Source organism: Cololabis saira, chromosome 17, assembly GCF_033807715.1.
Source record: "Cololabis saira isolate AMF1-May2022 chromosome 17, fColSai1.1, whole genome shotgun sequence".
NCBI lineage: Eukaryota > Metazoa > Chordata > Actinopteri > Beloniformes > Belonidae > Cololabis > Cololabis saira.
This window is the reverse complement of record NC_084603.1, coordinates 13,514,844-13,542,692: the sequence shown is the minus strand read 5'-3', so window position 1 is coordinate 13,542,692 and position 27,849 is coordinate 13,514,844. Positions and strand designations below refer to the sequence as shown.

At 40.6% G+C, this 27,849-nt stretch overlaps 1 protein-coding gene and 5 non-coding genes across 6 annotated transcripts; 2 read left to right on the top strand and 4 right to left on the bottom strand.

The window, feature by feature from the left end:
* Window positions 1-401: 401 nt before the first annotated feature.
* Window positions 402-12,695, top strand: sult6b1 (sulfotransferase family, cytosolic, 6b, member 1). Its single transcript, XM_061745139.1, has 8 exons — window positions 402-508; window positions 611-809; window positions 5,718-5,830; window positions 6,698-6,787; window positions 6,872-6,998; window positions 9,951-10,045; window positions 10,149-10,305; window positions 11,189-12,695. The coding sequence occupies exons 1-8, from the start codon at window positions 440-442 to the stop codon at window positions 11,314-11,316; spliced, it is 978 nt and encodes a 325-aa protein (XP_061601123.1). The 5' UTR covers window positions 402-439; the 3' UTR covers window positions 11,317-12,695.
* A 3,568-nt stretch (window positions 12,696-16,263) lies between these two features.
* On the bottom strand, window positions 16,264-16,345 carry trnal-uag (transfer RNA leucine (anticodon UAG)). The gene has a single exon. It is a non-coding gene; the product is annotated as a tRNA-Leu (tRNA).
* Window positions 16,346-16,759: 414 nt separating this feature from the next.
* Window positions 16,760-16,841, bottom strand: trnal-uag (transfer RNA leucine (anticodon UAG)). The gene has a single exon. It is a non-coding gene; the product is annotated as a tRNA-Leu (tRNA).
* Window positions 16,842-17,998: 1,157 nt separating this feature from the next.
* On the bottom strand, window positions 17,999-18,080 carry trnal-uag (transfer RNA leucine (anticodon UAG)). Its single transcript has one exon. It is a non-coding gene; the product is annotated as a tRNA-Leu (tRNA).
* An 884-nt stretch (window positions 18,081-18,964) lies between these two features.
* On the bottom strand, window positions 18,965-19,046 carry trnal-uag (transfer RNA leucine (anticodon UAG)). Its single transcript has one exon. It is a non-coding gene; the product is annotated as a tRNA-Leu (tRNA).
* Window positions 19,047-20,994: 1,948 nt separating this feature from the next.
* trnar-acg (transfer RNA arginine (anticodon ACG)) lies at window positions 20,995-21,067 on the top strand. The gene has a single exon. It is a non-coding gene; the product is annotated as a tRNA-Arg (tRNA).
* Window positions 21,068-27,849: the final 6,782 nt, after the last annotated feature.

Sequence of the window (27,849 nt, the reverse complement as noted above, 5' to 3'; positions counted from 1 at the left end):
ACAGGAAAAGTAAAAGTGGGAACTAACTCCTGAACATGACTGTGTCTGCACATGATGTGACGTTTCCGTAAACAACGCCGGCTCGGCTCGGGGGGGTTTAACTTCCCTGTTGGGGCTCAGTTATGCAGCAGGACCAAAGGGGAGTCAGTAAACCCCCCCCTTCAGTCTCTCCGGAGCCTCGGGAAAAGTCTGTTCTGGTCAGGATTCTGCAGGCGGCTCCCTTCAATCACACGTGCATGACTGTATACATGTGCAAACGTGTGTGTGTGAGAGTGTGTGTGTGTGTGTGTGTGTGGGTGTGGGTGTGTGTGTGTGTGTGTGTGTGTGTGTGTGCAGGGGGAGGAGCCAGGGGCCTCCTCTTCCTTTTACTATGACTCCTGGACACGCCCACCTCCCTTTCACAGCTATTGCCTCACTTTCAGGGCAGCGGTCGCCTCAGATGAGCGTTTTCCACCGGACAGGAAGCAGCTCCCCACTTTTCCTCCTGCAGCTTTTCCACTTCTCCTTGGTAAGTAATGCCGTCCGCTCTCCCTTTAACACACACATGCAGAAAACACAAACACACCGAGCTGAAGCAGAATGTGGGGTTTGAACTCTTTCTGATCTGCAGAAGGAAACCTCAAACATGGCCTCCAACCCAGTGGCCTCCAAGATAGAGATGGGGAAGCAGATGAGCGACGAGGAGAAGCTGTACCGGTTCAACGGGGTGCTGTACCCGAGCCTCATGTGTCCCGAGGCCAACATGAGGGCGCTGGACGACATACGAGCCAGAGAGGATGACGTTGTGCTGGTGGCCTATCCAAAATGTGGTGAGTGATGCTGATTGGCCTGATAGGTTGGGTTTGTTCAAAGGGTCTGGTTCAAGGCCTGGAGGAACCTGGACGGGATGCTGGGAGGTCTGGACGTCCCGGCTGAGCTTCTCACAATCCTCCAACTCTGAATTTGAACTCTATCCAGCAGTGGAAGGACGTCCAGATGCAGGAAAAGGTGAAAGGTCGCTCTAATCAAGGCGAGGGGTTGGAGTTTCAGCTCCTCCGGTTCTGCAGCCGGCCGTGACGCAGCACTTTCCCTGAACGAGGAAGGAAACCGTCCCGGCAATTAAGGGCAGAAGTCAAGCTCTATCAGCGGCGAGATAAACATCCAAGCAGGTTTCCTTCACCTGCGTGTTTATCATCACGCTCGTTGCTCGTTGGCACGCGAGTCCACAGTCAGAGCTTTGTCCCCTTAATCGCTTGTCGTTGGGGTCATTAATCAATGTAACGACTGCCAAAGAGAGCTTCTGGTTTTCGCCAAGTCATGCCTGCTATGTAAACACGACCTGCCGGGGCGAAACCGGGGAGTTGAACCCTCGCTTTGTTCCCAAACTCCACCTGAGCACTGAAAGAGAAGCCTGACAAACCGTTAAGAAACGAAGTTAGAACCTCCCACAATGCCAATAGGGTAAGATGTAAGCCAGGGTCCAGAGAGGGTTATCAAAGATATTTTAAAACTATTTGGAGTTCAAAACGTTTTACTTTAATTTTTTTTCATGAATATCTAAGAACTGGTCCGTTTCTATGGAAACGGAGGCCATGGACCAGTGGTGGCTGGTCAGTAGAGGGCGCTATGGTGCAGCCCCCATTAAATCTAGAGATAAAAAAAAAAAACATACTTTAAGATGCAAATAATTATTAAAAGAAGGTGTCAATAGCTGTCAATAGTACGTAAGAGTATTAGGGCCAGGCAGGAGAAAAAATAAAAATAATATTTTAGAGCAGGAAGATTTTTTTTTCATTATGCACTTTGAGAAAAAAAGTCGAAATGTCGAGAAAAAAGTCGAAATCTCGAGAAAAAAGTTGAAATGTTGAGAAAAAAGTCGAAATGTATTTTGACTTTATTCTCGAAATCATATCATATATAAAATAAAATAACAAAAAAATGAAATAAAGACAAATAAAATAAAATAAATATATAGCTAGACACATTCACCCCTCCACACATACATCAACACACGGACATTACAAGAACTTTCATCAACATACAATCATTTTTGTTATTGCACATTGCACATTAGCTGCCTGGTCGTTTAAGTGATGTGCTAACCTTTTCCTTTATCTTTTTCGTGTTTTTTTTTTTGGTCTTCCCACATGCCCTTTACTTTTCTAATGTGGGTAAAACTGTTTAATTTCCTTAAAATTCTGACTACAGACTATATCTGACTACAACCCTCATCAAATGTGGGTTGGACCAAAACAACTAAAGCTTGAGCGGATGAAATCAGCTGTTTTTGGTGTCTGGGTTGACCGTCGGGGACGGAGAGACGAGCTCAGTCATCGGGAAGGAGCCCAGAGCAGAGTTGCTGCTCTTCGCCGTCAAAGAGTCAGTTGAGGCGGTTCGGGCGCCTGGTGTTTCGTCAGAGCCGACCCAAAACTCCAACTCTGTTTAAAATGTATATACTGTACATTGCTTGTGCTGCAGGCAGTTTGCATATTCATTTATATGCCGACGATACCATCTTGTACACATCCAGTCCCTCCCTGGACACGGCCTTGACTTCCTTGCAAACTAGCTTCAACAATATCCAACACGCTTTCTCCAACCTTCGCCTTCACTTAAACACCAACAAAACAAAGTGCATGATATTCAACCGGAATCTACCACGTATCACCTTTCAATATCTCATCCCTGGACGGATCAGTACTCCAATTTCTCAATGCCTACAAGCTACAAATATCTGGGTATCTGGCTCGACAGTTCACTCTTAAATAAAAATAAATTAAATAAAAACTCTCCGGAGACATCACAGTTCTCAGCTGGGAACACTTTGGTCATCCCACGAGACGCTAGAAGACCCGGGTAGGAACCGTTTCCACGGCAACCCAGACCTGAAACCATCACCTCTACTGATAAGAGAAACAGGAGCTCAGACAAAAACGTTGTATACGACATTCTCAAGAGAGATAATGAGCTGATAGTGGATATCTACCGTGTTGATTTTCACATACATACTTCAGGATGACTCAGCAGCTTCCTGTTGCTCAACAGTAGCCACAACTACCGCATCCTTGTCCTTGCGCTGGATTTGGTTTGGCCCAAATCTGGCCCGTTTCTGCAGGTTTCTTTACTCAAGGTCAGCGGTGCGGTCTAGGACATGACTCACTTCCTCATTTTCTTTGGTCTTTGGACCGCGCCTGGTCTTCCAAAATAGGTTGTGGCCCATGTCAAAACTAGCTCGTGAGATCTGGGACACAGGTGCAAACAATCAAGGAAGATTCTGCAATCGAGGTCGAACTGGAACCAAAACACACTCGGAACCAGATTTTCAAAATAAAACAGGAAAACAGTCAAACAAAATCAAGAAAAAAAACAAAAGAGAGCCTTTGGGCCAAGCCTGGTCTTCCCAAATATGTTGTGCCCCATGTCAAAACTAGCTTGTGAGATCTAGGACACATGTGATACCTAACGTGATTCTGCTATCTGGGGCTGCAAAGGTGGTTCGATGACAATATTCACCCCTTAATCCTGGGAGGGATTGCTTGAACAACTCATCACCGGGTCCCGTCTCAGACTGAGACACAGTTGCGAAGAATCAAGGAAGATTCTGCAATCGAGGTCAAACTTGAACCAAAAAGAGACTCGCAACCAGATTTTCAAAATAAACCAGGAAATGAGTCAAACAAAATAAAGAAAAAAAACGCAAAGAGAGGAACTCAAATCCCATCAAAAACCCTGGACCATGCCACTTTCACCAGTGGAGGACCAGACACTTCAACAAACAAGGCCGTCAACACTCAGATTACTCGTTCTGCTTAAAAATTATGTATATAAAAGTCAACAAAAAAATAAGCGCAGGTGGCTGAAGTGTTGTAGATGCTATCAATGACTTGTTTGTGTACTAAAAGGTGGGGACCATAAGTGACAGCTTGTGTTTGAATAGAGATCGTAAAGGCTTTGGTCATATCTCTAAACCACACCCCCAGTAGCTTTAAACCACATGCCCAACTCATTTTATGATCCGAGTCCATCGGTCCGACCGACTTCAGTAGTTGTTCATCTAAGAGTTAATTTCCTTTGAACATCGGATCACATTTTATGGCAAACTAAGACAGAAAACCAATGGATTCCATGCTTTAGGTATTGATTACACTGCAAAAACAGTTCCTCTAGAAATAAGCCTAATACCCCATAAATCCAGTGACAATAGTCTTATTTTAAGCAAAAATATCTCTGCCAGTGGGGTAAGAAACATTTTCTTGACTAGAATTTTTAAAAGGAACTAAAAAGTAATTTTCTTCAAACAAGGTTTTTATCGTTATTAGATTAGTTATTACATTCGCAAGGGGGTTCGGGTCTTTGCAGGAACTCTTTAACACAAAAGTGAGATTTATTTGCGTTTAAAAACAACAGTTTAATCTCTTTTACTGTAAAAAAAAACAAAAACAAACGGTCCACGTGTGGAGAAGAGCCACATTCCTGCGGTCGGCGCGCTGCCAATGAGGAATGTGACAAGTTTTCTTTTCAGGGAAATGTTTACGAGGAAATGGGGGGGTTTAGACCCTCGATGGGGCCTTAGGGGCGGGGCCAGGTACAGAAGTTACCTGAGCTCCGTTTAACCAGTTATGGGATGGATTTCAGGCCACATAATCCTCCTCTCACGCAACAGAGAACGGCAGCGCTCGTGTGATAAAAGAGGATTATTAGTCCAACCTTTGCCTCGACTCGCTAATATTTACCTTTAAACTTCACCGGTTGTATCTGGTTGGATCCGGTTCAGACGGCCTGAAAACCAGTTCATAAGAACAACAACTGCCCCGGCCGACATTCCCATGAACATAACAATAAGCTTGAATGTGAACGTTCAGAGTTTTGGATGGCGAGCGATTGTTTTTTTCAAAGAGGAAGAAAAAATGAAAATATCTGCATAACAAATGAAAACCCAGATGTTCAACATCTGGACGAAATTCAAATATCAGGATTTTTGTCATTTTCGGATCCAACAAAGAAGCGAAACTGGAAGTTTTACATTAAAGCTGCTTTTTTTATAATATTTTACATTTTTTTTTAAATTTTATTCTTTATTTCATTCATTAAAAAAAAACTGTTGAATATAATTACAACAAATCTCTTTCCTTGAATGAAAGGGAACAGAAAGAAGACTAAGCTTATTTTATCTGTCCCTTTTTCCTAAGAAATCAAATTTCAATTAATGTAATAATAAAAAAAACAAAAACTAATTATGCAATTAAAAAAAACACACTTTCCAACAAACGTAATAAAAAACAAACAAACAAAAAACAAAATCAAAACTACAACAAAGTTATAAAATAACACAAAATAGCTGTCGTCAAACACAGATAGTCATATTGCACAAATATTGGTTTATTGGAAAAGTTAACATTTGGACAAATATATAACAAATATATACAACAAATATCCTCACTAAGAACTTCCAGATGCAACTGAGAAATTGACTCCAGGAATTAGCCTGGTCCCGTTTCAACTCGTTTGTCCACATCTGGCTCATGCAACTCATGTAACTCAAGTTCGGTCCATTTCACGAACTTTGGGACATATCTGGCCCAGACGGCACTCGTCGGTGCCGGAACCGGGTCTGAAGTGGCCCAAGTGGCCCAGATTAAGCCCGAATGGGTCTATTATCTGGGTTATTTATGCTGCACCCCAACACCGTCTTACCATCTTCTCATTATAAAGATTTCTGTTTGTGTGTGTGTCTACAGGCTTTAACTGGATGGTTGGAGTTGTGAGGAAGATCATGGGTGCGGCCACAGGCACGAAAGTCGAAAGCAAGGGGCCGCCGCTGATCGAGTTCTTCGGTCCAGACATCGTGAAAGTACGTCCTGGATGTCAAAGTGACAAAATATTAAATTAATTGACCCATCAACAGGATTCGGCCTTCAAACTCCCGACGGGCCAATGGCTGCTGAGTATCAGTTCCAAATATCAGTAATATAATTAACATTTGGTAAATAATTTCAAATTTGGTAAATTTGGTAATAAAAAACATCAATATCAATAGTCAATATCCGTAATATCAGTTCCACAGGGACCAGAACTCGGACGTCTGCAGCTTCCAGCTGCACAGGAAAACATTATTCTATTTTTCTCACGTAAATTTGATAAAAAAATGCAAATTTAACATCCAAAAGATCGACAAGGATGTCTGCATTTGTTCTGAGAGAAGAAACGTATTTAATCACAGTAAATCGAGTAGCTAATAGCAGATTTGACTTTACACCTTTACAATTTAAACTAACTGAAAGTAAAAATGTAATCCTATTCTCACCTGCATGAACAGTGTTGATCCTGGATGTTGTCATCTGTAACCATGACGATCAAAGATGGTCCTTTTGTGTCCAAACTGTCCCTAAAAAAGTTTTCACACCGAGTTAGCAACAGTAACTAAGGGGGGCGGGGCTTACCGATCCATTGTGATCATTTTCACTTTTTGTTTCAATTTCTTTTTAATGAATAATGATTTTAGCATCTTTTCTTTTATAAAAGCTTCCCAGGGCATCTTTACAGAGCATCTCCGCGGCAACACCCAGCAGTGGGTGTTTCTGACATTACATCACGGCATAAACAACCAATTTCTGACTGTATTCTGCCATGTGTTTGAGTTGTTGAATAAAGATGGATTTGTTTCATGACCTTGATTTTAATGACAAAACTGAAGCTTTCTCACCTCGTCTGTCTCCAGTCCACGGGGGAAGCTCCCTCTCCGAGGTTTCTGGGGACTCACCTTCACCCAGACAACATCCCCCCGACCTTCTACGAGAAGAAGTCGAAGGTACGTTCCTGCAGGGATCCTGCTCAACCCTGAGGACTGACGTCAGCGTGTCGTGAGTGATTTACTTTAGTTTAACTCACGCAGATGCTGGTGATCTTCAGGAACCCCAAAGACACCCTGGTCTCCTACTATCACTTCTGCAACAACAACCCGGTCCTGCCGTCTCTGAAGTCCTGGGACTCTTTCTTCAGCCAGTTCATGAGCGGCGACGGTGAGAGATTCACGCACCTTCAGGGTGTCTAGCCCTTTTCCACCAAACCGGTTCCAGAGCTTATAATCAGGGTCGTCTTATGTTCGGGCCAATACGGTACGTTGCTGCGTTGGCGTGAAAGTTGCAGCAACAACCAGGTATCTGCTCTAATAGGACTTGGTCCACGTAGCTCCTCCGTGGACACATCTCTAAAAGACAGGTTGTCTCCTCCTCAGACCCATGATGCTTTGCTGCATCCAGATTCATTCTTATTTGAAAATGTCTCCGTCTCCCAGTCTTGCTATTGCCGTTGGTTCTAAATAACTCCGCCCCCTCCGCTTACGTAAGCGGTTCTTTCCTCTAGACCAGCAAAGAGTTGGTGCTACCTTGGAACTGGTTCTTTGTCAGTTGAAACAGAACGCTCCGTTCCAAACTCAGCACTGGCCCAGAACCAGAACCAGAACCAGCCCTGGAACCGGTTTGGTGGAAAAGGGGTATCATAGAAAAGTGATACCAGAAAGTAAACACTCGACTAAAGAGTGATGTAACTGACATTGGCCGGGTTTCACAGATCAGTTAAGAAGCTCTTTACAGCGAAAGACTTCTTTCAAACCTTCTTAAGGAGCCTGTGAAAGAAAATCGCGTTTCCCAGAGTCGCTCTTAGCTTAAGTATCTCTTTCATTAAGAAGGAAATGAAAGATGCTGCTGACCCAGTCTTTACAACCATCTTAGTGAACAAAGACTCACAGATCCAGCTGCGTCAGGCAAATCAATATCACACCAAGCAATGAGCTATTAAAACAATGCACCCCGCACAAATTTTGATCTATTTTATACTTTAGATTTATATTGTTTAGCATTTATTGGTGACAGCAAAGTGGGAAAAATAAGGAATAACACGACGTGCTGTCGGACCGGGCTGTCCAGGCAGCCGTCACACCGATCCTCCTGCCCGAGCCCGAGCCCGAGCACCTACATGTGTGATGACAGGGAAGCAGCAGCTGAAGAACGTGATCCTTTGATGAATCGTTCATTACAGTCTCAAATATAATCAATGGTGTCAGTTTATACTAAAGAATCTTTTTGCCCAGAAGAAAAAAGAGCGAAGACAACGACCCATAACTATTTTCTTCTCTTGAAAAAACCCACCTGCACCGCAGGGTTTAGGAGAAAAAGACGCTACAGAGTCGGGATGCAGCAGCTCAGAAGAGCAGGAATGCGTGCGTGGCGGTGCTGATCTCTGCAATCTGAAGCCCTCTATAATTGTAAAAAGAATTTCACTTATCACGGGTTCTTTTTGGAACATAACCCCTGCGAAAAACCAGGGATTGCTGTAATTCCACGTTGCGATTTGCGAAACTCGCCTTCTCTTGGCTCATGTTTTTGAACGCAAACACACGCCCACCACGTTTCCTCCCGGTCTCTGCGTGTGGGGAAAAAAAGCCTCACTGTAGCCAGAAATAACGGAGTAACGCACCGTTTGGATGAAAAAGGGTCATTGAATTATATCTATCATCTTAATTTTTCATTATAACGCACAGGCAGCAGGGAATTAGTGTGTTAGGTAGCAGTGCTGCGTGTGAAAATGCGCTGATAGTGATCGGTGATCGATTTGCCTGGCATCGATTGATTTGGTTTCAGAACCGGACAGCTGCTCCAAAGAGCTTCTGAAAGAGCGAAACTAAAGAACGGTGTTAAGAAGTCATCTGGGAAACACCCGTATCTTAGGGTTCTCTCTTAAGTGAAACCTTCTTTGAACCTCTCTTAAGTCCTTAAGAGAGGTCGGATCTGGGAAACCCGGCCATTTGCAGTGATGTAATGACGTGGCTCCCCTTAGCACCAGAGCTGTGGAAAAGCAAACCAGTTCTCAGCTGGTTCCCAAGTTGAACGAGTTGTGAACCAGAACCAGCTCTGGAACCGGTTTGGGGGAAAAGGGGTATCAAGTGGCAGACAGAGCCTTACTTTCAGGTTGTGTTGTGTATTTGCTCTAAACGGAGTGAAGAGCTTTCTGTTCACCTCATAACTGCATAATTTTGGCAGTTCTGCCCTTAAACCAGGGATCTGTTACAGACCAGTAGCACCAGTGTGATCTCAGTAATTCGTTTTTTGGAATCTGGCAAAGCTGCTATGATGATGATGTTACGCTGTACACATAGCATCCTGTCAGGGCGTGTTCATTTACCTGGAGAAGAGACAAACGAGTTTCAGACCAGACTTCTAGAATCTAGACTTCAGATCCTAGAGTGTGGATCTGAAGCAATGTCCAAGCATCAATGTTTACTTGGTTGTTTTCTTTTCTTTTTTGTATATTGTTGATACTGATATATTAATTTATAAATGGGTATATCTATATCAGTGTATATAGGTGTGAGGATGTGTTATTATTGATATTAATAATATATATATATATATATGTGTATGTCATATCCAAAAAAGTGCATATGTGTGTGTATATATATGTATGTATGTGTGTGTGTGTATTTGTATATACACATATATATAAATATATGTGTGTGTGTGTGTGTGTGTGTGTGTGTGTGTGTGTGTGTGTGTGTGTGTGTGTGTGTGTGTGTGCGTGTGTGTGTGTTATATATTTATATATAGATATATATAGATATCTTTTGTTTTTTGTATAGAAATTAAATTCATTTTGATTATAATGAAATAGAGTTTAGGTTTAGGATTTAATACGTTTTTACTTCTTCCTACTTCTTTTCGAGCATATTAATTATGATGGATGCATGTTTTTATTCATATTTTTGTTTATTTTGTGTTCTTATTTACATTTATTTATTATTGATTATTCTTGTTTTGTCTTGTATTCACTACTGTTTCATGTTCGAAATAAAATTTCAATTAAATTCTAGTAGGAACAGTTCTGAGGGATGCAGCCTCCCAGAAGTTACAGTGATTGGTTGAACTGGTTGTCCGACATGCTGAGACCAAACTCACCTGTTTCCCTCCCTCCCTTAGTTCCCTGGGGGTCGTACTTCGATCACATCTCGGCCTGGGACAAGAAGATGGACGACCCCGGTGTCATGGTGGTCACCTATGAAGAGTTAAAGAAGGTAAATCCTTGTGATTGTTTGAAACCCAGATCTGAGCCGGTTGTCTCTGGTTGAGTCGTGGTAGAACCTGCTAACGTCTGCGTTCTCTCCGTCCGTCCTGCAGGACCTGACCGTGGGCATCCGTCAGATCTCCCAGTTCTTCGGCTTCAGCCTGACGGAGGATCAGGTCCAGCAGATCGCAGGAGCGAGCACCTTCAGCGCCATGAAGGAGACGGCCGTCAACTCCCACGGCAACATGGGGAACGTCATCTTCAGGAAAGGTGACCAACAAAGACATGTCTTCAGTGCTGCTGTTTGAACTCGTCATGAAGAGATCCTGGTTGTCCTGGTCCTGGTCGTACCAGTCCAGGTTGTCCTGGTCTCGTATGAATCTGCTGTTTAAGTTTAGTTACCAAACTTAAAAGGAAACACAGCAGTGTTTGAGAAGAATTAAAGTTCCTCGTCTTTGTTGCCAACTCCATCCATCCATCCATCCATCCATCCATCCATCCATCCATCCATCCATCCATCCATCCATCCATCCATCCATCCATCCATCCATCCATCCATCCATCCATCCATCCATCCATCCATCCATCCATCCATCCATCCATCCATTTATACATCCATCCATCCATCCATCCATCCATCCATCCATCCATCCATCCATCCATCCATCCATCCATCCATCCATCCATCGGGTCACGGGGCAGAAGCTTAAGAATCCAACACATTTAAGCACTTCACAGTGAATCATATTAATCGCTTAAAAAATCCTTTATTTAGAACTAGAAGTGCTGTAGAGGCGGGAAACAAAAACTAGCCGACGAGCAAATTGTGAAGGTGAACACAGGAACACGAAGAGAGCAAACACAAGACCATAACACAACTCACAAGAACCCAGGAGACACAGCTGTGACCAACCAGGAGATGGAACCACAGGAAGTTAGACACAAAGACACTTTCAAAATAAAACAGGAAGTCAAGCAACAAGGAATATAACTGGAGAACTGAGAAAAACCTAAAAAAACAAGAAAATAAAACAAAATTAAGAAATCTTCGAAAGTCAAGAGTCGAAATACACAAAGTAATTGTTCAAAGTTCAGAAGGGAAACCAGCGTCCTACAAAACGTCTGATTGTTGTTTTCTGTTTCTGAGATGCAGGTGAAGTCGGAGACTGGAAGAACCACTTCACTCCAGAACAAAGCCGTGAGATGGACGAATATTTCAACAAACATCTGGCGGGAACCAGACTGGGGGCCAAAATGGACTACCAGCAGTACTGCCAGTAGGAACCAGAGAGAGAGAAGAGGGATGTTTGTCCTCGGTTTAAATCTCTAAGGACAACTATGACCTGGATGCCTGAGAAAGACCTTAACAATAATAATAATCATCATTTGTCAGTATATATCTCACAAAACACAATGAAATAAATCATTTACTTTTAACCTGTCACTAGCTACAATGAGAACAGTCTATAAACTCTTCATTTCATAACAGACAACAGACTTCCACTTACGAGTTCTGAAATAATCTGCCGTACATTACTAGCTGCTTCAACCGAGCCACGCTGGGGTCGCTGCTGGCAAACAGCAACAGCTCGCAACACCTCGCAATTCAAATGTTTCAAGGTCAATAGAGATTGGTGCAGTCCTGGCACAGTCTTGGTCCAGTCCAAGAACCGTTTTGGCACCATCTTGGACCAGTCTTGTCACCATTTTGGCACCATCTTGGCTCAGTGTGGGAACCGTCTTGGCTCAGTCTTGGCTAAGTATTGGCGCAGTCTTGGCACAGTCTGGGAACCGTCTTAGCACTGTCTTGGCACCATCTTGGTGCCATTTTGGCCCAGTCTTGATGCAGTCTTGATGCAGTCTTGGCGCAGTCCTGGCACAATCCTGGAACCATCTTGGCACCATTTTGGCTCAGTCTTGGGTCAATCTGAGAACCGTCTTGGCTCAGTCTTGGCACCGTCTTGGCTCAGTCTTGGTGCCAGCCTCGAGTGGTTAGTCGTTTTTTTTTTCTTTTTCTTTTAAAATTGGCATTTGGCATTAATCTATTATGTCTATTATCTAATCTAATTAATCTACTCTAAACTGTTGGAGCGCGGTGGCTGCCTGACAGACCTAGTTCAGGGTGGAAGCTCCAGCTTCAGAAAGTGACTGTAGGGACAAAGGAGGAACAAAGGGTTTAAAAACTGTAATATGATTTTTATCTTTTTATTTGCAATCAATGAACTTTTGTTGTTGTCAAAGTTTTAAAAATTTGTAGAAGGTTTTCACCTTCGTTTAATGATTATACAATCAAATTATTCTTGCAGCATTTGTCTGGTGTCACCTGAAGTCCCACTGTGTGAATTAAACTAAACTTGCAAACTTTTCCTGATAAACCTGTGAAAAGCCAACTTTTTCTAAGTTGTTCTGGAAAAGTCATAAAAAAAAACCAACAAGCACCTTGTTTCTCATTAATATGCTTTTCTGAAACTGGCAGCTACCTGAAACAACCTTGCTGCACTTCTGGGAAAACTTTCAGACTTTTTGGTTTTTATTTTCCAACATTAAGGAAATAATTTTTGACATTTGTTAATTTCCACAACTGACTAACTAAGTGTAAACTCCACACAATACCTGACTGTACAGGACGACTGTGGAAATAAAACACTCCTCTCAGGTGACTTTGTGTCCTGCTCTATTTGATTTCATCTTTGTTCCTCAGATCGAACATTCAGACATGTTTTCAGAGAATCTCCATCTAGTGAGGCATGGTTCACATCAGCAGTGGAGTTACTTTTAAGTGTGATGTTAGAATATAAAACAGGTAGAATACAAGAAAATATTGACGGTGGCCAAACAAATTCTAAACACAGGTCTCACACATGACGCTGGTGATGTTTCTGTCGCATAATGTGACGTTCTGAAGCCTAAATGTCCGTTTCCCTCCATTTACAAGCAAACATGAAGACGGAATTTCTGCAAATCTCCACTTTGGCCATAGTTTTCAGAAATTATCGTTTTTTGGTGACTTTGAGCTTCGTTTTCGAGTAAACGAACGTCAAAAACGCATGAAAACACCACCGTTTTTGCTACATGTAAACGGGGCCTGAAGCCTCTGTTGAAAATGGGAGGAGCAAACAGGCCTGGAAGTCAGCAGGGACACGCCCACCTGTCAGTCACAGGTACGTCTTTGAGCTTGGCTGACTTAGTTTATGCTAATCTGTGATGCTAATTAATAAAACTTTACTTTAATTCTGATCTAATCCATGCAAACATCATTATTTGGGAGAGCTGAAACGAGGACTTCCACTTGGAAGGGTCCTGAAATGATCTGCTGTAATACGCTTACAGCTCTTTAGCGGTAAATTTACCATTGAAGTATTTAGTGACACAATCGGTGTTACAAATGGTTAAAATTAAAAGTATGTGGAGCCAAATATTTCATGCCTATTTATTTCAGATTTGTCACTGGTTTAGTTTTTTTGTTTTTGTTGTTGCGCTGTCCTGGTGAAAGAAATCAGGAGGCTGGTCAATAAATGATCAAAATGGATAAATCAAAACGGGGCACCAACTGAATATCAGGAATTAATAACTAAACAGCACAATCAGTCCATTCATGCATGCCAGTCTGTCACCAGCGGTGGCGCTATGGAGTAACAGAGAAGGAAGGGGTCCCGAGCACAGGATCAAGGATTAAAGATGGTGAAACATCCAAACTTGGAATAATGTTCTGAGATCTAAACGAAGGACGAAGGAGAACGAAGGAAATCAGAGGCCTGATGGCCAAGACGAGTCAGTGTGTGTGAGTTCGTAGGAAAGTTTGAGAGAAAGAAGAGAAGAGAGTAAAACCCAAAACACCAGAATAACTTCTCCCCACCAGAAAACAGATGTTTTTTAATGTTTCCCACACAGAGACGCAGCAATGTGAATTCGACTTCGAATGTGTGCTCTGGTCATTCAACTGGGAAATTAGGAGAAACTTTGTTTTACTGTTGTGGGAGAAAGCGTCAACCAGATCCACAACCGGATGCAACAATAGACAAACTATAAACAAACACAGCAGCTGTAGCTAATACACACAGCTGTGCCGGGACAGGCGGACCGTCTCTCACGATAAAAGTAAAACAGTGAAACAAAACTAGTTAAATGTATGAACTAGATTTCTCTGTCCAGGAACAAAAACAGCTTCAGAAGATTTTTTTTTTCATAATGCACACAATGCAGAAAAAAGTCAAAATGTTGAGAAAAAAGTCGAAATGTTGAGATTAATGTTGAAGTACAATTTCGAGAAAAAAGTTAAAATTTCGTGAATAAAGTGAATTGGCTATATTAGATATCAAAAAATAAGAAAAATCCAAGGCACTCTTCTGCAAATATAAAAAGCCTTTATTTAAATTGGCTATTTCATGTAGAAAAGATTAAAAAATGGGTTACAGCTGGGTTTTTAATTTTTTTAATTTAAAAAAAATCTTTTCTACATGAAATAGCCAATTTAAATAAAGGCTTTTTATATTTGCAGAAGAGTGCCTTGGATTTTTCTTCTTTTTTGACATCCTTTTTCCCACCAAAGAGCACCTTCGTCACACGACTTAGATGAACCTTCTGAGCACTCTGGACTTTCTTTTTTGTTTAGATATATTAGATATTGATTTGCAACACACATCACACATATGAAGTTCAGAAACATACCGTTGGTTAGTTAGTTAGTTACGGCTGCTGCGTGAATAGCTATCAGTCGCTCTCTTAACTGGATTTGATGGGCCAGAGGAGACATTTCCGCTTTATTCACAAAATTGTATTTCAACTTTATTCTCAAAATTTCGACTATATTTACGAAATTTCGACTTTATTCTTGAAATTTTATTTCAACATTAATCTCGACATTTCGACTTTTTTCTCGAAGTGCACAATTAAAGAAAATCTTCCCCTCTCAAATATTTTTTCTCCTGCATGGCCCTAATACTCTTCCGTACTTTGTAAGCCATGGAAGTGGTGGTTTTGTCTTATTTTGTCTTTTATTTCAACCCATGTGATCAGGCCTTACAGTTGACGTAGGGCCTTTATTCCGTACTTCTTCCACCTGTCACAGTTGGCATTACTGGCACCAATAAATAATTTTTCTGATTGTTGCCTTTTTACATGATTTAAATTTACCTACAGCTTTGCTGTCGGTCACTAAAATTACAGGGATCAGAACCAGTTCCACTGCATCTTTGAAGATTTCAAGAATGACAGAGGGCCATGGTAGGATTTGTAAAGTTTGTGAAACCGCATCGAGTGACCTGGACCTCCTTCTTGTTTGACTTGATGATGCATATGCATATACAAATCAACTGAAATATTGCAAGCCTTTTATTATTTTAATATTGCTGATTATGGTTTACAGTTTAAGATTAAGATTCCCAGAATATTCTAATTTTTTTGAGATAGGATATTTGAGTTTTCTTAAGCTGTAAGCCATGATCAGCAATATTAAAATAATAAAAGGCTTGCAATATTTCAGTTGATTTGTAATGAATCCAGAATGTATGACATTTTTGTTTTTGTAATTGCATTAAAGAAAATCACAATATTCTAATTTTCTGAGACAGTCCTGTATAGTAACAGCAAGAATACCTGGACAGGTGCAGGTGTTTACATACGTTAAAAACTTGGACTCACCTCCATTATCACCCTGTAAAACTCAGTTCTCATTTCCCTGAGTTCAGGTTCAACCTAACCCACTTTGTAAAACGGACCCCAGGTCCAGATTAACAGTCGTTCTGCTGCTAAATTGCCCTGATTTAAAACATTTATGATGAGTTAGCAGTTGCAGTTGCTATGATTTACATGCTTCTTTTTTATACTCAGCATTGGTCGGGGGGGCAGCGCTGAGACAAACTAACAACATTAAAAAGCATCGCTGCTTAAAGCTTCTCTGACTCTCATTTTTTAACTTGATATCAAACACAAGCCACAGACCCAGCAGCACATTTGTCATCTCCTCCAGGTTCTACATCTTTAGTGTTGTTGTCTTCTTCGTACATTATAGATACGTCACAGCAGCTTTACTTCAACCTCCTACTTCTGCTCCAGGTGCTGAATTGTAGTGGAAAAGAAACCAGGCTGAGTAGGTACTAGTGGAAATGATCCATAAGTATCTTCTTTCGCATATCAAGAAGCACACAGGTTTGAAATACAGAAGAATTAAAGGTGCACAAGCTTTTTCAATCAGGTTTTAAGCTTGCAAAGATTTCCTTGAAGTCCTGATGGCAGTGGTGGGATTTGAACCCACGCCTCTACTGAGACTGGAGCCTAAATCCAGCGCCTTAGACCACTCGGCCACACTACCACTGGCTGTTGCTGAGGAAAACTAATTTTGTTGCTCCGTTGGGGGGAAAACAATATCAGATCATTTCCCCTTCCCCTTCCCGTCAATTGACATCAACAGTCACCTCAAGCCTCCATTCACTCATTCATTCATGAACTTCCACTTCTACTGGATCAATAATTAAACATTTATTGCTAAATATGCAAAAAGTATTGGATACAAAAGTAGTTTGTTGTTTTGTTAGAGGCTTAAAGCTGTTATTCATTTTGCCAAAGCTCTGTTGCCCCAGCGATGTGATCCTGGCAGAACCTTTGATCCAAAGTGATTAAATCAGAGGAGTAAACAGGTGGATTGAGCAGGTAAGATATCGTTCAGGTGCAGACGTCAGGGAACTTTAGGACACCAACTACAGTAAAAAGGTTATTGAAGTCCTGATGGCAGTGGTGGGATTTGAACCCACGCCTCGACTGAGACTGGAGCCTAAATCCAGCGCCTTAGACCACTCGGCCACACTACCACTGATGATGGAGGAAAACTGATTTTGTTGCTCGGTGCAGAGACACCTTTAGACCTGGAAACACTTCAGCCAGAGCTTCCGTGACCCTCAGTGACTAGCAGAGGTGTCAAGTAACAAAGTACAAATACTTCGTTACCTTACTTAAGTAGAAATTTTGGTTATCTATACTTCACTGGAGTAATTATTTTTCAGACGACTTTTTACTTTTACGCCTTACATTTTCACGGAATTATCTGTACTTTTTACTCCTTACATTTTAAAAACAGCCTTGTTACTCTATTTCATTTCGGCCTTTAAAAAAAACTATCCAGTTAAATTGCTCCATCCGGATAGAGTGAATTTGGTTGTGGTTGTTTCAGATGTTCTTGTCCAGTTTTGTTCTTACATCCGTTCCCTCAGATTCCTGCAACTAAACTTGGATGTACATTCCAATAAAGGTTAGGATAAATGATAACATGCCTCTGAAGTTTGACTTTTTGCACCATTACAATACTTATAGGCAACTAGTCATCATATCTTCTGCTCTCTGAAACACATGTTAATGCTCAATAGTACACATATATGCTTCTTTAATATATTTGCATTATACTAAGATGCATTCATTTTCAATGGCTTTTGTCCTTAATGGCTTTTTTCCCCCTTACATTACTTTTACTTTTATACTTTAAGTAGTTTTGAAACCAGTACTTTTATACTTTTACTTGAGAAAACTTGAGTCGATACTTCAACTTCTGCAGGAGTATTTCTAAACTCTAGTATCTATACTTCTACCTGAGTAATGAATGTGAATACGTTTGACACCTCTGGTTACCAGCCTCCTGATGCTCAGTCCTCACTCCTCACCTCCACCCGAGAATAGGAACCATTGGATGACTTACGATAAAAAGATAACAGAGGTCCTAAAGGTTGAGCTGAGGTGCAACAGAACCAGGATGTGGACGTCATCATGTCATCACAGAGTTTGAGAAAAGCATTTTCAGCAGAGAAAAACTGAGAATAAATCCAGAATCTGAAACAATAAAAGTGTTTTAAATATGGATGGTTTGAGGGATCTAGACTGAATCTGTTCAGTAACCATTTACCAAGAGTTGGGGAGAAAGATGATGATAGGAAACAATTTAATTTTTAAGCTTGTAAAGATTTCCTTGAAGTCCTGATGACAGTGGTGGGATTTGAACCCACACCTCCACTGAGACTGGAGCCTAAATCCAGCGCCTTAGACCACTCGGTCACACTACCACGGATGGTGGAGGAAAACTGATTTTTATTTTTACTTAACGTCAGCTAATTCTACTCGTATTATGATGATTGTCAACATAGTAATGTTCAGTCTGCATCCATTCATTAATTTCTAACTATCTACGGTCGGGTTGCCGTGGTAACGGAGGTTATCAAGGCTTTGTGACACAGTCATATTTATTCTCGTTAACAAAACTCTCTCTAACCATTAGAAAATGATGGTTTTGGTTTAATGTAAACTCAAGTTTTAAGCCTCCAAAGTAGGGATGGGCGGTATGGACTAAAAAATGTATCACCATAATTTCTGGCATTTATCCCGATAACGATAAAAATGACGATAAAAAAAAAAACCAATTCAACTCCACCTTTGTAACTATAAATCTATCACCACATTCAGTCTTTGGAGCCAAATCACTGCTCTAAAAGAATATTAAATGCTACTAAACTACACCAATTAAATTGAATTAATAAAAACAAATTAAATGACTCAGATCCACCATGTTTGTTACACAAACACGTCATCAACGGGAATTTATCCTTTCTTTCATTTTTTCTTTCTTTCTTTCTTTCTTTCTTTCTTTCTTTCTTTCTTTCTTTCTTTCTTTCTTTCTTTCTTTCTTTCTTTCTTTCTTTCTTTCTTTCTTTCTTTCTTTCTTTCTTTCTTTCTTCCTTCCTTCCTTCCTTCCTTCCTTCCTTCCTTCCTTCACGTACGTTCTGCGTCGATTTAAGACAGAACCATAAATCAGCTTTACACAAAAACGTCATCAACAGGAATTTATCGTTTTTTACCGTGAGATGACAAATTCTTAACATGGGGAATTTTTTTGACGGTTTATCGTGAACGGTAAAATATCCCTGCTCTAAAGATGTGTTTGAAGTCCTGACGGCAGTGGTGGGATTTGAACCCACGCCTCTACTGAGACTGGAGCCTAAATCCAGCGCCTTAGACCACTCGGCCACACTACCACTGATGATGGAGGAAAACTGCTTTTGTTCCTCGGTACCTTGGATGTATTATACTCGGTACAGGGACACCTGGAAACCTTTCAGCCAGAACGTCCATGACCCTCAGTGACTAGAGGTCAGAGGTCAGAGGTCAGGAGGTCGGAGGTCTTTTTAAACTTTAGTTTTTCTTTTAAACCACAGCTTCGCTACAGAAGTGCGTCTCTTTAACTCCATCGCTTGTATTTTCATATGAAGCTTCCTTGTCTCGAGTCTGAGTTTAGTCTGAACCTCCTTCTGCTCCTCAGAATATTAACCTGGTTCTCGTCCTCAACGGCTGTTTGATGGAAAATTAAAATGTCTGGGTTTGTTTTTTTATGTTTTATGACTGAAAAGGTGCACAAAACAGGTAAATTATGAGCTTAACCCCCAAATAAAACAGCTTGAATTACTGGTTGGTTTTACTTCCAGCTGTAGTTCATTAAAACTGTCTGGAGGAGCGCTATAGGTGTTAACCTGAACCACCAGAGGGCGCTGTTTCCACACTAATATGCAGTCTGTAAATGTGACGCATCACTCCTGGACTTTTTAAAACTTTAATGTGTTTTTATTTTTCTTTCTCGTGTATTTGATATTGTGACAAACTCATGTGACTTTGAAGATTATTATAATTATTGTGTTCATAAAAGTATTTGTAAGTGATGGATCCTGGAGATTTGTTCCAGTGTGACGCCCTAACATCTTTTATTTATTTATTGTTATTTCTGCATTAGTCAGGTGACGACTAATAAACCTTAGTGGAGATCTTTTTTTAGTCTCGTATTAATTCTTGCTCTTTTTTAATAAGTGTAAGTATTTATATTTTACATGATTTCAAAAGAACCAAATCTCAAAATAAAGCTGAATTTAGATATTTTTTTGATTGACATTTGATTTTATTTCGAACATAAGCCCCAAAAAATAATTAAATAAAGCAGCAACAAATCAATAACATAAAATAGAAGAAGAATAAATACTATATAATAACAATTTGGAAACATAGTAGACGAGAATTAATAAATATGATAGCAAATGTGTCAAATAAATGTGCCTCAGCCAAAGTGATGCGCCCTCTGACAACTAATGATGAATGTGACCCGTCAGTCTCTTCTGGTTCCTAGTTCCTACCTGGTACCCGGTTCATGTCCCTAGACGGGTCTTTTGGTCCAGTCTTCTCCCAGCCCATCAGAACCTGGATTCTGGTGCTCCTAAAAATGTTTCTGGGTGAATTTAAACGTTTATTGCTGGTCTAGAGGAAAGAATCGCTTATGTAAGCGGAGGGGGAGGAGTTATTAAGACCAACGGCAATAGCAAGACTGTGAGACGGAGACATTTTCAAATAAGAATGAATCTGGATGCAGCAAAGCATCATGGGAGGAGGAGGAGACAACCTGTCTTTTAGAGATGTGTCCACGGAGGAGCTACGTGGACCAAGTCCTATTAGAGCAGATACCTTGTTGTTGCTGCAACTTTCACGCAAACGCAGCGACGTATCTGAGGTTTGCAGCAACGTAAAGATGTGGCTCCTTTTAACACCCGAGCTGTGGAAAAGCAAACCGGTTCTCAGCTGGTTCCTAGTTGAACGAGTTATGAGAACCAGCCCTGGAACCGGTTCGGTGGAAAAGGGGTATGAGTGTTCTCACATGGGGTTGTCCAGTTCGTCTCATAGCTTCTATGTTGGGACTCGCGTGAACATGTGAACGCTAATAAACACAAAATAATTAAGAAATACTTTAATTCTTGAAGAGATGTTATACATACATATGTGTGTGTGTGTGTGTGTCTGTGTGTGTGTGGTAGTGGACGGGACGGGACAGGACGGGAACGGGGTGGGGGGGTGCCAGCAAATATTTTGCCTAGGGCGCCAAATGGGTCAGGAACGGCCCTGGTAACGACCACACACATATGCCCCGCCCACTCTATCGCTTTCATAGGGCCAGTGGCGCAATGGATAACGCGTCTGACTACGGATCAGAAGATTCTAGGTTCGACTCCTGGCTGGCTCGGTAGTTTTTCTTCTCTGGCATGTTCTGGCATAGCCAACACTTATGGCACTTTTCCACTAGTATCTACTCAGCTCGCTTCTACCCGCCACGCCCCCGTCTTGCGCTTTTCCACTACGGGCCGAGGCGGGTGGAGCCGTGCCAAGCAGATACTTTTTCTGTAACTGTTCTGCCGAGGTTCTAACCGGGCTGAGCCGGGACTATATCTGACGTCATCACATAACAGGCCACTGATTGGTCGGGGGGCCGTCAGACGTTTGAATCAAGAAGCGGGAGTCAGCGCGAGAACGACTGGCGGCTCGCAGCGATTTTATTATACAGCGCAAAACGTCTGTTTGGTGATCCAACTCTGAGGTGCAGATGTTCATAAACCTGGTGGCTGAGGAGAGAATTAAAAAAAAAGATGTAGACGGATGATAAGGAACAATCAGATCTACCAGGATCTCTGTTTTACTCTCAGCCGCTCGCGGCTCCAGCTGATTTCTCATCAGCGCCGACATGAACAAAGCGGTTGTGCAATCGAGTACGTCATAGCAGCTTCACCACAACCTGCCCACTTCTCCCCTGGCTGTGGAAAAACACGGGATGAGGAGTGACGAGCCGAGTCGGGCTGAGTAAGTACTAGTGGAAAAGCGCCATTATTTTCAGGCATTCAGAGTGAGGGATTTCAGATGCTGACTTCGCGACCGATGGCCTGAGAAAATTTCCCAGAATGCTTTACGTCATCATTTGCAGACTGAATCAAACAGAAAAACATTGGCGGACATTTCTTATTTTTTAGTGAATAAAATCAATATTTTGAGTTAGTTTCTGCATAAAAATGCGTTTTGATTACATTTCTAGCGAGAAATATATATTTTACTTTCATAATATTCACTCAGTGAATGTACATAATCACTCGCTTGCTCGTTGTTGCAAAGTCTTTTCAGATCTCGCCAGAATAAAGGCTGATTTATGGTTCCGTGTTACACCAACGCAGAGCATACGGCGTAGATTACGCGGCGACGCACGCCGTACGCTGTACCCTACGCCGTAGGCGTCGATTTAACGCGGAACCATAAATCAGCTCCTGACCCGGCGGCTTTTCTCATCCCCCAAAAACATCGGAGCAAATTTCTTAACCGGCGTTATTTGGATAAACTGAGCCCAGGTTGGGGATCTTAACGGTTACTTTTACGCCTGAAAAAATATTAAAACTTAATAAAGTGGCATATTAACAGCGCTACAGCTGACATTAAAACAGCTTTTAGCTCTCGGCTTCCTGATATGGTGTGACGTATGTGCAAACGTAACTACGCAGTCGCTTACGTACCCGAACGTAAACCATGCAGTGACGTAGCAAGTGGTGTCCCAATCCCTAGGGAACATTACAAGGACCCTATCGCTTGTGGCTTCATTTTTAGGGCTAGTGGTAGAAAGTAGGGGGTGTATTGGGAATGGCCCTTGGTCTTGGTCTTGATCCTCTCTGGTCCTGGCCTTACCTGGTCACGGTTTAGGTCTGGACTCCAAGTCCACCAGGACTTGTCCCTAGGGTTGCCACCTTTCACAATAGAAATAAGGGACACCCCAATTTCAGCATCGCAGGCGCCAAAAAAAGGGACATCCCCAAAACTTCTAAAATGCATAGAAATGTATTTATTTTATATGAAAAAACAAAACGCTTTGATTTAAAGTTTAAAGTGCTTTAATAGAATTGAACTTGCATGACTGTACAGACAGACAACCATACTAGCATCTGAAATAGCCTCCTATGCTATGCATGTCCACATCAGCCCAGATGTATAATATAGCTACAGGTGAAGAAAATGGTGTAAAAGTTCATTTATTTCAATAATTCAACTTAAAAGGTGAAACTAATATATTACATAGTCTCATTACATGCACAGTGAGATATTTCAAGGCTTTATTTGTTATAATTTTGATGATTGAATTGTTTATTGATTTCATAAAATATTCTAATTTTTTGAGATTTTTTATTTGGAGTTTTCATAACTGTGAGTTATAATCATCAACATTATAACAAATAAAGCCTTGAAATATCTCACTTTGCATGTAGTGGGAAATAAGATATTTGTTTCACCTTTAGTTGAATTTACTACGAATGAAGTTTTGCAATATATTCACATTTTCAGACCTTCACCTGTATATTATGACATCAATATATAAGAGCATAATATATGTCCGTATTGGTTCAATACAGAACGCAACTTTTAATTCCCAATTACGTAAAGATTCTGTATTTTAAGGGACGGTGGCGACCCTACTAGTCCCCTCCCCCCCGTCTGTCCTGGTCTGACCCGGTGATGCTGGTCCAGGTCACGCGTCTCAGCGCTGCTTTGAGTGTCAACCTCAGACCTGGTTCCCACATCTCCCTGTGATTTGGGTGTAAACACCTTTATCTGCCCTCCGATCCCGATATCAGCCGCCGCTGCAGTTTTCACTCCAAACACGGGATGATGGAGGCAGTGGAAAACGCAAACAGGCTTCAGCGCCGGCCCAGAGACGGTTTGGTGCCTCACTCAAGGATATACTCTTCAGAAGAAGTGAAATATCTGAGAAACGGGTCCCTGTCCAGGCCCGGAGGCTCCGGTCTGGACCCTGAACGCATCACACGGGACAACCGGGCTTCTGAAGACTCCTGTCACTCTCATAGTTTGAATTTATTCTTCCTTTTTGATGCAGAACTTGTTTAAAGTATTTCACGCACATAGGCCTGTGTTGAAAAAATCGACTTCCCGATTCTAAATCAATTCTCATATTCATTCCTAAAAATCGATTCGTATGTCTAAAGATCGATTTTTTCTTTATTATTACATTACAACTTTTGGTATTTTTTTTGTTTATCCCCAAAAAAGGAATGTTTTGTTGGACACCAGAATAACTGGTGCCGTGTTTTTGCCTTTAAATATGTTTAAAGGTATTAAAACATTAAAGTTTTCAGTTATAATTGCATAAATTGTCTATATTTCATTACTTTTTATACTGTCTTGAGGTTACATTTGCATAAAATGCTAAAAACCAAATTCTCAAAAATTAAAAACCGAAATAGTACGAAAATGGAAAAAAATAAAAGCGATTTCATCCGTCTCTGTTTCCTCCCTGGATCTGTTTGATAATTCTGACGCACACGATGTTTCTGAAAGCAGTTCTATCAGCATTCAGGGAGGTGATTGGTCTTTACAGCATCATTAGCTGCAATACTTGCTGTTGAATCTCAATATAATACTAGTATTAATATGTTGCAGAACTACAGTCATATAATTAATGCAACAGCTCAAACAACAATTTTAATAACACTAACCCAAATCAATATCCAAATCGGATTAAATCTTGATAATCGATTCTGAATCTTAAGAATCGGAATTGAATCGATTCTTGACATTTGAATCGATCCCCAGCCATGCACGATGCCGGTTTGAGTCCAGATAAATTTGCAACTCTTTTGCAAAAAAGAGCAGTCACATGCACATTGTATTTTATAATATTCTATTGTATTTTAAAGTATTTTATTGTATTTTATTGTATTATTGCTGTTCTTTTTTTTTCTTTTTCTTTGCACACGAGAGCTGCGACTTCACTGGACTTGTTCAGCGACGATAAAGACATCTAATCTAATCTGAAACACCCTGAAATTAAAATCCCGTGGGTATCACTAAGCACGTCGTTAGACTCCCACATGATTTAGGAGGGCAAGTTGCAGCCAGATGCCACTAACCGTTTGCCCCCCGATGAAACGGCCATCAGCAGGTGTGCTTATCTCCACAAAAGCACATGTTCTGATCCGTTTATGGTCTGGAGGATGCAGATGTTTCTGCACAGTCATCTGGAACAGATCATCCAACTATTCCCAAACAGTGTCAGGTACGGGAGCGGAGGTATGATGATCCGCAGGGTCAAAGGTCAGGTGACCTGTCAGGCGACTCAAACTTCGTCAAAACTGTAAAGCAGCAAGCTGATGATGTTGGATAAACGTCTTGGTTCATTCTCCTGGAATAGCTGGACCCGGTATAGAGGGAATGCTCATGACGTCACAGACGAGACTTCACAGCGGGTTTCGCCCACTGAGTGGCAGAAAGACTGAGTGGCAGAAAGACTGAGTGGCAGCGTAAAATTTCAGTTTGAACAACTGGAAAACATCTAAAATGCGAAAGAACTGTTTTACGATCGACTGTACTCATAGATTTAGCAAGAAATCAGAGTTATCGTTTTACAGACTGCCGAAAAATAAGCTTAAGAGACAAATGGATTTCTGCAATTCACAGAAACAACTGGATTCCAGACTGAAACGTGGATTTGTGGTTCCCATTTTGTATCAGGTAATGTTGGATTTTTGGGCAGCTAACGGTAAATGGTCAAATCATAAAGTTCGGTGTCCTCATCACTTTAATTTCACCAACAAATCCTGCCTTGAAGTAGGACCAAGTGTCTATACTTTTGTAAGCCTTCAAGCTTTGCTTCGTGTATTTCCCCGGCGTAGAAATTAAGTACATATAAATATCAGGAAACTGGATTCATGGCCAAATATTAATGTCCATGGACCACTGGTTCTTGGTAACTGTACGGGTCACTGTCAAGTCCAACTGCCTTTAATTTAAGCCGATAATCAGCTGTTATCCCGTCTTCTCCACTAGTTGCAGACATTTTTGGGTTTTTTGATGTTTTGCCACTCAGTGTGAGTAAGGGGGCTGGTCCGGTGGGGAAGTGACGTCAATGCAGACCTTCTATAGCTGAACCCGGTATTTAACGAGTATCTCATGAGAGTTCTGGTCCCTTTGCACCTGAAGCTCAACAGCCATTGGCTGATCCTCTCCTGAGGGGCAGGTCTTCCTGACAGGTCCGTTAGTCTTAAAGAAAAATGCACTAAAGTTTATTACTATTATACGGAAGAGTATTAGGGCCATGCAGGAGAAAAAATATTTTGTGAGGGGAAGATTTTTTTTTATTGTGCACTTTGAGAAAAAAGTCGAAATGTCGAGATTAATGTTGAAATACAATTTCGAGAAAAAAGTTGAAATGTTGAGAAAAAAGTCAAAATTTTGTGAATAAAGTTGAAATTTTGACTTTATTCACAAAATTTCGACTTTTTTCTCAACATTTCGACTTTTTCCTCGACATTTCAACTTTATTCACAAAATTTTGACTTTTTCTCAACATTTCGACTTTTTTCTCGAAATTGTACTTCAACATTAATCTCGACATTTCGACTTTTTTCACGACATTTCGACTGCAGTGCATAATGAAAAAAAAAACTTCCTCCTCTAAAATATGATTTTTATTTTTCTCCTGCCTGGCCCTAATACTCTTCCGTACTATTATTTAGCATTATAGTAATCAGATTACACTGTATATCAGCATCACTGAAATGTACCTGATGCTTAATCAATCACAACGATATGCAAATATTATCCATATATTTATTCAAACAAGGCTGTTATAAACACAAAACTGTAATTAAATACAGACACATGCAGATGCACCAAAACATTAAATCAGATGCAAAATACAAATAGTTTACAAAACTGTACATTAACAAGAGGAAGAACTGCTGATCACCAGATTCTGTCACCTTGGTGCAACGGACTCTCAGGTATCCGAGTCCGAGACAACACCAGGACCACAAAAAATGGTCTCAAGAACTACAAGTCTATTGTCTAGTCTTGTATTTGACTAATACTAAGACCCAATATGAGATTAAAAAGAAGCATGATGGTATTACAGTAGCTGTGCAACCCTTTGCTTGACGTGTTACATGTACAAACGTTACATTTAAATAACAGGACCAGCAAGCAGCTGACCTGGAGACGGAGTGGAGGTCGATGCAGACGCTGCAAGGTGAAACTACATGTCAGTGAAGGTGAAATAAGGTGTCGCTTTGCCTTCGTCCTCACGTGTCACTTTTCAACGCATTCATGCAGGAGAGTTTTTTTTTGTGCACGTAGAAAGTCTGCATGAAAATGGGAAGTGATAATAATGCGGCTCCTTGTTATGATGCAGACTCTGCAGATGCTCAGTTCCCCTATAACCACCAGGAAAGCGACAAGAAATTAAAATACTCGTCTTCATTTGCTGACAACTAAATGAGAACATTTGAGTATCTCTGGGTAAAGAACCTAAATAAAACCTTGGATGTGTTGTGACTGTTTGTCCTCTGACTGGGTTTTGGTTATATATATATTATATATACACATACAAATATATACATATTTATATATATATACAAATATATATATATACATACATATACAGATATATATGTATATGTGTGTGTGTATATATGTGTATATATATATATATATATATATATATATATATATATATATATATATATATATATATATATATATATATATATATGACTCAGAAAATTAGATTAGATATTGTGATAAAGTTCTTTATTTTCTGTAATGCAATTAAAAAAACAAAAATGTCATACATTCTGGATTCAAATCAACTGAAATATTGCAAGCCTTTTATTATTTTAATATTGCTGATTATGGCTTACAGTTTAAGATTAAGATTCCCAGAATATTCTAATTTTTTGAGATAGGATATTTGAGTTTTCTTAAGCTGTAAGCCATGATCAGCAATATTAAAATAATAAAAGGCTTGAAATATTTCAGTTGAATTTTAATGAATCCATATTGTATGACATTTTTGCATTACAGAAAATAAAGGACTTTATCACAATATATATATATATATATATATATATATATATATATATATATATATATATATATATATATATATATATATATATATATACATACATATTTGTACACACA

What these genes read in the sequence shown, in the direction of transcription:
- sult6b1 (XM_061745139.1), top strand. Translation starts at nt 440, where the DNA reads ATGAGCGTTTTCCACCGGACAGGAAGCAGCTCCCCACTTTTCCTCCTG. An exon ending in TCGGTCCAGACATCGTGAAA is followed by an intron (nt 5,831 to 6,697) that starts GTACGTCCTGGA and finishes GTCTGTCTCCAG; the next exon opens with TCCACGGGGGAAGCTCCCTC. An exon ending in GAACGTCATCTTCAGGAAAG is followed by an intron (nt 10,306 to 11,188) that starts GTGACCAACAAA and finishes TCTGAGATGCAG; the next exon opens with GTGAAGTCGGAGACTGGAAG.